Source organism: Mus pahari, chromosome 3 (genome assembly GCF_900095145.1).
Source record: "Mus pahari chromosome 3, PAHARI_EIJ_v1.1, whole genome shotgun sequence".
Classification (NCBI taxonomy): domain Eukaryota; kingdom Metazoa; phylum Chordata; class Mammalia; order Rodentia; family Muridae; genus Mus; species Mus pahari.
The window spans coordinates 16,888,234-16,897,290 of record NC_034592.1 but is presented as its reverse complement, the minus strand read 5'-3'; the positions used below and the strand labels follow the sequence as shown (position 1 = coordinate 16,897,290).

Sequence of the window (9,057 nt, the reverse complement as noted above, 5' to 3'; positions counted from 1 at the left end):
AAAAAAAAAAAAAACAACACAGCTCTTACAGCGAACCTGGTTTCAGTTCCGAGCACCTACATGGAAGCTCACAACCAGTTCCGGGGGATCTGACATCCTCTTCTAACTTCCATGGGCTCATGCATGCATGTGGTGCACATACATGAGTTCAGGTACACACACAGACACACAAAATATTTTTGAAACTACAAAGTTAACTACTGAAATGGGCCCTTGTTCTGAGCGAGCAGACTCCATTTCCATGCTTTCAAAGTAGGGTGGAGCTCTGACCCAAAACTTAATTGGTAGTGAAATGACTGTGGTCCCGGCAGGCAGGGGTGAGCAGAGAGAGCCATTCAGTGCCCGTGGGTGCAGTGGGCTAGCTAGAGTGGCAGAAATGCGTTTGGCAGGGAGCACGGAGGACTCTGCATCGTGTATCAGACAACAGGGAAAAGGCTGAATGAGGAATCACCACCACAGACCCAGGCCAGCCTCCTACTACATCTCATATAAACCACGCAGGCCCCATGTCAGAAACAAAAGGGGGATAGAGTCCACCTTCTCCAGCCCTTCAGGACAGCAGGTACCTCCAGCTACCCATAAATACAGCTGAGAAATGCTCCTAAAGAATGTTCTAAGGAGAACTGAAAAGGCTTAGCAAGCAGCCAGCAGGGCACCTACTAGGGACTTGTTATGGGTACCAACCTGCACAGGTTGGTGGCCCCACTGCTGGTAAATGCCAGCACAGTCACTGCTCTATGAAGGGTGATCACTACCCCGGAATTCTTCGCTCCCGTGCAAAGCAAGCAGTAACTAAATCAGGGGCTCGGAGTGCATGCTGCCAAGCTACGTGGGTCTCCGCCTTACCCGGTCTAACATTCTGACAATCTGCTCTTTCTCCTGCAATGGGAGGCTTGGACTTAGGGTCTTATTTTTGTTTTGTTTTGTTTTTTTTAAAGACTTATTTATTTTTATCTATGGATATGGGTGTTTTGTCTGTGCATCATGTGCATATTGTGCCCAAGAAGACCAGAAGGGTGACAAATCCTCTGGGACTGGAGTTCCGGATGTGAGCCATCATGTGAGTGCTAAGGACTGAGCCTGGGACTTCTGCAAGAGCAGCCAGAGCCCTTGACCACGGAGCCACCTCTGCAGCCCCAAGCCTAGAGTCTGTGTACGGCATGCTTCTCTTTCCCTTTGCTTCTTCTGAGATGAAGTCTCGCTGCACTGCCCAGGTCAGTCTCAAACTCCTAGGCACAACAGGTCCTCCTACCCAAGACTCCCAAAAACCAGGGATAAAGGCATGCCACCACACGAGACTCCAGAATTTGTGGGGTGTTTTGTCTTTGCTTTCAGGGCTCTTTGAGGCAGGGTGTCCCTTGGTAGTCCAGGCTAGCCTGGAAACTCCCCTCTATCCTCCACCTCCCCCACAGCTTGGGGACCTGACTGCAGCATTATCATCAACTTTCAAATGCAAAAACCCTGCCCAATGGACACAGTTAACGTGGAGCTCCATCCACTGGACGCCTCTCTTCAGAGATGACCTACCAACTTGCCAAGAAGCAACCTAGGTGGCCATCTAAACCCAGGGGAAGCTACATGTGAAGTCAGTCAGGGCTGGGGTGTGGCTCGGTGGTCCAGCATTTGCCTAGCAAGTGGAAGGCTCTGGTGACGGCACTGGCTAAGTTTGCCTCTTTTTCTTTTTGCCTTTCCCTTGGATCAGCAGTGCAGGACGAACTCATGCCTTGTGTGAGTGCTTGTACCGCCTTGCCATGCAAGGTCATCACTCTTCCTTTGAGTGAGTTTGAACTGGGTACCTACTGTGCACTAAGCTGGCTAGTAGCCAGCCATAGGTGGGCATGCATATCCCTCCTAGGAGCTAAGGATCTATTTAAGACTTTGTTTATTGTTAACCTGCCGACAGGAAACTGGGCTCTGGGTTCTGAAAGAGTTAAACAGTACCACTGCTCACTCAAGTATTATGTGATGTCTTTCCCAGGAATTTACTATTTGCTTGGAAAGGGAAAGCACTAGGCATCATGAGGCCAGCTTTGGTGGAGGAAGTTTGTGAGGCCATCCTTGAAGTGGTGGGCACTGTTGGTGGATGGACCTCTGAGGGAGCCTTGAGGGCAAGAGGAGTTGAACTCAAGCCAGCCTCCCCACTATTGTTACCCCAGTGCTGAGATCAAAACCTTGTGCAGGCTACAGATGTGCGCTACACTCCCGGCCACCTGCAACTGTTCTCTAAGGGTGAAGAGGACCTGCTGTCTTAGCAGTCAGGAAACACCAAGTTCAGAGTACGGGGCCTTCTAGGAGCTCATGGATGACAGCCCTGAAAAGGGAGAGAATCACCCAAGGACACAGTTTCAGATGATCTCAAACAAATGACCAAGCAAATGACAGGCCCAGTAGATGACAGCTCTTTTCCAGTTCACGGGCTGGGGCGTGTTTACCCATAATACAGCCTTTGGGGTGTAGTGGGTGACTGTCAGTGGAACACCTGTCCCAGCAACAAGGCAGGGGTGGGGGTCACGTGGGTGTGGCACGCACAGTGGCCAGGCCTCTCCTCTTTCCACTGTGTCATCTTACTATGGCAACAGGCAACACACTGGCTGAACTGAGGTAAGACCCAGCCTGCACTAAGAGCAAGCTGCAATCTGGGCTAATTTGGGAAATGGTTTTTCTGCAAGCTCATACGTGAGTCATCTTTCCAAGCTATCGTCTCCTGGCTACAAGGAATCCCATTCAAACTGCCTGCCAACAGCTGCACAGGAGGTCAGGAGACACCGGGGGCTGCTGTGGCTGGTTTTAACATATTCTCTCTTACCTCCCTATAGTGCTGCGAATGTGGTCCCTATTACAAAAATCATAAGCAGCCCCAGGGTCAGGTAGAGTCTACATTAACTAACGTGCTGGTTTGGGACCAGTTCTTTTCCCTAAGATGAGAAAAGAAATGTAGAAACATAAACTAACGTTTGGGCAGACACTGTCGTATCCATCATGACACTGAAATTCTAGTGTCTCTTATAGACAGAAAGGGTCAGTTCCCCATTTTACTTCCCTAAGACTGTGATCTTGGGCAGTAACCAAAACCCCAGGCCTCTGCTAGCCACAGGTGCAACATGAGGGTCGCTACCTCAGCTGTGACAAAGCTGAAGTGAAAGAGGGGTGTCTATAGACAGCCCCGTTTTGCTGTTACCGCTGGCCTACCACCTTGGGAAGCCCATGTTCCAGAGGGCTCCCGGCATGGGAACATGACAGGGTGTCTGCCAGTGAGGTACACAGGAAATGTTCACGAGGCAGGCCAGTGAAGAAGCATGGAGCTTCAAATTTTGTGTCAATAACCCCAAAACACTGAAACCACTGAGACTCCTAACTTACGGGAAAGGGAAGTTGAAGCTGATTGGTTAAGAAAGGTCAGTACCCAGTGACTGCCCATTAAGAAAGTGCAGAGGCCCGACTTTCAGTATCTGCTCTGAGAAGACACATAGTAACAAGTTCCACTGTAAATTCCCTTTCTGTCTGTAACAAGCGTGCCTGTGAGCGAGCATTTGAAAAGCACAGCACATGGACTTTGAGATGCATGTTTATTCTGTCAGTGGGTGTGTTGAGGGAGCTAGTGGCCATCCCACTAGTCCCAGCAAACTTCACTGCAGCCCCGGGGTGACAGCACTGGCCAGACAGTTTGGTACATGATGAAGTTTATAAGCTGGGTCAGAGAGTGAGGAAAGGGGTTAGAACCCCACAGGACCTTTCAGTTCCCAGAGGCCCCATTGTCCCAGGAGCGAGGTGGTTGGTGACTGAGGAATGAAGTGGAGTGGAGGGGCGGGCAGGGGTAGGGCTGAGTGGAACTACAGGGATCCCCTCCACCAGTGCAGAGGCCCTGAAAGCCATCCCCCCAAGGAAATTTCCTGCCCCTCAGCAAGATCCTTGAAATCTCCATTTGTTGCAGTAGGACTTTACAGTCACCACTAACACCCTGACTCCAATCTTATAGTCTCCTCAGCCTGACACACAAGACACAGGCCAGTGTAGCCTTCATGGCAGGTCCCAATCCCCAGGGCTACACACAGCACATGGCAGAGCAGGTGCTCCATCAGCGCCAGATGAAGGAATGGAGGAACCAATCAATGAAGGAATGGGGCAAGAGGCAAAGTCCAGATCACAAGCAAACAGCCGTGAGTCATCACTGCACAGGAGACAAAGCTGGGAAATGTCAACGGCCTGAGGACAAGGGGGCCCACGCAGACAAGGGGACTCAGTGATGTGTCAGCAGGGAAAGGGGCAGGGGTCCAAGGCAGACAGCTCCCACCCAGCCCCACATGTAGGTCCACACAGGAGCCAGCTCTGGGTCACAAGAGTCTCAGTCTTTGGGAGAACCAGAAACCTGCAGGTTTGTGCCATCTCCTGGCTTTTAAGTACTGACCTACAGCTCTTCTCTTTCTTGGGAACGCACATGGTCCAGTGGGCTAGGGTCAGCTGACTAGTGCCAGTGTGGCATTAAGGTCCAGAAGTGTTGGGGCACCTGCTCTCCTCACTCGTGTCTTTGCTGGAAAGACGAGGGCAAGCAGAAGCACAGCAGCACATGCCCAGTGTGCCTCACCTTGCCACCTCAGAGAAGCTGTACACATCTCCCAGTGGTTTCCTAGAGACTCAGTATGCCCTCATCCCAACTTTCCTCTTGATCCTCCAGGCTGACAGCCCAGCCAGACCGTCCTGGTCCTCCTGGGCACGTGCAGAAGAAGAGCGCTACCGCTGCCTTCCTATCCTCCATGAGGCGCTGGCTTCCAATGACTGCCAGAGTGACAGGACCAGGGGTGTAAGTGACCTCCTCAGGAGTGTAAGTGAGAGCGATCAGGGAAGACAAACTGACTAGAAGGCAGGATAGGGGCCTTCCTTCTGCTCACTCAAAATCCTTAGACCCCCACCCCATCCCCAAACCCTGAGAAGAAAACTCAGTAGTTTGTTTTCAGAAGGTGAGAGAGCACGCATGGGCAACAGCAGCAACTGTTACTGGGTGTGGCTCCTCCGTAATTACTAGAGACTTGTCACCTGGCTGAATAAAGAAAGATGTCCCTCCAGCCACACCATCACTCAGCAGGCCCACTTCACAACCAAGCAGGACATGTGGCGGACTGCACACCAAGCTCACCTAGGATGACCCACAGACAATTCAAGAAGGTAAGCCCTCATGGCAAGCACGCCCTGATCTTCCAGCCCTCTCCTGCCGTTTCTCCTTCAGAAGAAAGCCTTGCAGGGACTTGAAGTGCCAGGGTGGGGGATGCCCGGGGAGGTGGGGCTACCTGCTCAGAGGAGAGGGGGTGGGAAAGGGATTGTGGAAGGGGGTGATCTAGAGGGGGGGGTGTAAAAAAATTAATTAAAAAAAAAGAAAGCCCTTCTTTTCCTGGCCTAGTGAACAGTGCTCTGCAGGACCTTCCACAGCTGGGTTCAGAATATTCACAGGGTCCGGCAGTACCAGCCCCAGACAAGCTCTTCTAAAGAGACAGCTCCTAGCAGAGGATAGTGGCCTGGGAAGGCCCAGGCATGACCTCTACTGAAAAGGCCTGGGGTGGAGACTGAGTGGACAGCTCTGTCATTCTGAGCTGTGGAAGGAAGCCCATGAAATGACAGCACATGCCAGCCCCTCTGCTTCCAGGGCTTCCAAATTCTTCATAATGACACATGCTGTTCTGATGAAGAAAACTCAGCTAACACTATTTAAAATGTATTTTAGATGTATTTATTTCATTTTACATACAAGAATTCTTTGCCTGTCTATGCGTCTGTGCACCACCACACGTGAGTCTGGTGCCCATGGAAGTCAGAAGAAGGCATCAGACCCCCTGAGTTAAAGACGGTTGTGAGTTGGCACGCGGGTGCTGGAAACCAAACCGGGCTGCTCAGGAGCAACAAGTACTCCTGACTGCTGAGCCGTCTCTCCACCGCATTAACGCTATTTTTAAATAAATTATCCAAGTTTCCCAACAGTGCCATTTGGATGAGACACTATCAGGAGTTCCTAAGCAGGGCTGCACTGATGGGTCAGAGATATTTCCAGAGCAGCACGTATTCAGGAAAGCGACTCACAGTCACTAGACAAGGCCCGGGGCAAGAGGACAAGGAGACAAACCCCCCCAGAAACAGCATCTAAAAGCAAACAGTGCAGCCATGAGACCAGCACCCTGCCGCTTTTCAGAAGGTAGTCGTCAATACCCTACCCATGTCCCTTGCTGGGTGGGCTACAAACATTCACTGAGCCTCTGTGGGTCCCGAAAACTGAGCCCACACTCTGGCAGGCAATCTTCAAGAACTTTTCATAAACAACACAACCCAGAGACCAATCCCAGAGTGAAGACACATAGCTCAATAAAGAGTACCAAAGTGTTCTTCCCTGTGTTTAAACCAGGGCTGCAAAAGTTACATTCATTGCTGGTTGGTCCCCTGCTAATATGCATCCAAATATCCTCAAGTCCACCTATGAAATGGCAGCTTCCAAAAATTAGTGGGGCCCGAACACCTTTTCAGGTTCTTACAAGTCTGCCTTCTCTACTAAGTTTCCAGGCTAACTGGGTATCCCCACTGTTACAACCCCCAACACAGGCCCTGGACCACTGCCTACCTTACCTACCGGCCAAGAACCCGCCCTCCCGTATAAGGAGTCCCTGGCTTGACGGCTAATTAAGCTCTGGGCCCCATATGCACAACAGTAATTGACTCTCGGGAGTATCTAACTCCCAGTATATGCAAGCCGGGGGGGGGGGGAACTGGGAGGCGACTCCCCAAGATTTCCAGGAACACACAAAGAGATGAGGTTTGCATCAAGATCGCATCCACCTCATTCCCCCATCCCCAATGGCTCTCCACTTGCCCTGCTTGCAGAGCAAGGCAGAAATATTAGAGGACAACTTGGCTGCTCCCTGAAACATCGCTCCAACACACCCTAGCCTGCTGTCCTTTGAAGCCACCGAAGTGGACACTTGTGGTTAAACTCGAGGCTCATTAGGAGTGACACATTTTATAACTGGGCGGCCGATCACCTCTGGAGCGCGCCTGCCCTTCTGCATGCGGTCGAGGCCGGGCCTCCTAAGGGTCCCGGGCTCCAGCCATTGTGGGAGGGTCCAGGGAACAAGGCTACAGGGACCTCCATTCGCTCCCCCAGAATCCTGATAGCATCACGGGCCCCCCGCCGCCGGGCAGGCCCGGTTCAAAGATGGCCCTCGCGGCGTCACTGCCAGGTTGGGGCCCGGACTGGGGGTCGAGCGCACGAGGCCAGGAGGCGCGCCGCCCGCCCGCCCGCCTCACCTGCTTTCTCGATCTTGCCGGACATTTCCGGGCTGCGCCGGAGGCCGAGGCCGCTGCTCATCGGGCCCCGGCCGGGCCGCTGCGGGGTAAGAGGCCGGCGCGCCCGCCGCTCTCCTGGACCGGTGCTCGCCGCGCCTCACACTCGCGCCGTCATGGCGGGCTCCGCGCGGCCGCGGCTCGTGCGCTCGCCGCCCCGCGCTCCAGCCCGCACCGGGCCTGCCGCTCCGCCGCTCCACCTCCCGCGCAGCCGCCGCTCCGGGGCCGCGAGCCGCCGGCCGCAGCGCCGCGCCGCCGCCGCCCGCCCGCCGGCCTGGGCCCCGCGGCCACGGCGCCACCTGCCGGAAGCCCGCCGCACCGCCCGCGCCACAGCGCCCCCCGATGGCCCGGAGCCGAACTAAGCCTGGCGCGAGGCGCAGCGCCCTCTGCCGGCCTGGAGTCCTCCGCGCCACAGCTCGGCATGGACCCCACCCCTTTTCTCAGACACAGATCAAACGTATGACTGACAGCTCCAATTCAGGTTGTCCGCATGCCCTACCATCAAAGATCAGAGCCCTCGGTAACCCAGACTTTTCCATCTCAAGTCGTGGGCTAGCTCCCCATGTCTGTTACCCAAGTTCAGCATCCTCCTCAGACCTAAAGCTCCTCTAGTTGACCCTAAACTAGACTCAACAACTTCCTTACTGAAAACACAAGAAGCCTGCACAACAACGTTTGGGACTGCCACCCACCTTCACTCTGCCACACACGCCCCCATACACACTATGTGAGTCTCAAGGGCCAGTGATAGGCAGAACCTTTGGCCAGATGTGGGCCCTGATCCTCCAAGCCCGGGCTGAGGCCCAGACCTGGAGTGACACAGCAGATCTGGTTTGCTTTGCTCACACAACCCTCCAATGGGAACACACGGCTTAAAGAGCAGTTCATTTACAGTTCATTTTAGGCATCCAAAGACCCTTTGCTATGTACAATATCATATCCTACCAAGACTAACCCAGTGGAGTCTTCCCTTCAAACAAGCTCACGACTAGGTTGGAGAGTCAAATAGCATTAAGTATTAGTGAGCAATACATTTTAGCAAGACAAGAGATACAGGCAAGGGTGCTCCCTGATTACTGTTTTTTCTAAGATGGAATTCACATCAGCAGTGTGTGTGTGTGTGTGTGTGTGTGTGTGTGTGTGTGTGTGTGTGGAGAGAGAGAGAGAGAGAGAGAGAGAGAGAGAGAGAGAGAGAGAGAGAGCTAGGCTAGGGACCATCCAAGATAGCTCAGCAAGTAAAGGCAGCTGCTGCCAAACTTGACCAGACCTACACAGTTGAGGGAGAACCAATTTCTGCAGAGGGTTCTCTGACTTACACACACACACACACACACACACACACACACACACACACACACACACACACACACACACACACACACACAGAGAGAGAGAGAGAGAGAGAGAGAGAGAGAGAGAGAGAGAGAGAGACTATGTAACTTAAGAACACTTAGAAGCGACTAGACCACTTTGCCTCTAGATATGTAAGCTAGAGGTAGGACAGCCCTTGAGGGGTGTGCAGGGAGAAGCTCAGGGTGACGTGTGCCACCAAAAATTTCTATTTCCATCTCCCTACACTCTACAGTCCCCTGATTCTGTGACTGAGGGCTCCCTACCATTGGCAGCCAAATTTCCAGAGCCATCGGCCCAAACCCTCTAGGGGTCAAAGGCCATGCCAAAGCTTGACAAATTCATTTCCCTTTTCAAGTTGACAAATGGCTGCTCAGGGCCAGAACGACT

The 9,057-nt window shown here is 53.0% G+C and overlaps 1 protein-coding gene across 5 annotated transcripts in view; it reads right to left on the bottom strand.

The window, feature by feature from the left end:
* The window catches only part of Rapgef1 (Rap guanine nucleotide exchange factor 1), a 116,591-nt gene extending 108,962 nt beyond the window's left edge, over nucleotides 1-7,629 (bottom strand). For 4 of the 5 annotated variants that reach the window (XM_021192051.1, XM_021192055.1, XM_021192053.1 and 1 more), the window contains exon 1: nucleotides 7,282-7,629. In XM_021192051.1, coding sequence (XP_021047710.1) covers nucleotides 7,282-7,342 — 61 coding nt within the window. In that variant the 5' untranslated portion in view covers nucleotides 7,343-7,629. The remainder of the gene's footprint in view (nucleotides 1-7,281) is intronic. The other variant, XM_029536675.1, reaches the window with a different exon arrangement.
* Between the last annotated feature and the right edge of the window lie 1,428 nt (nucleotides 7,630-9,057).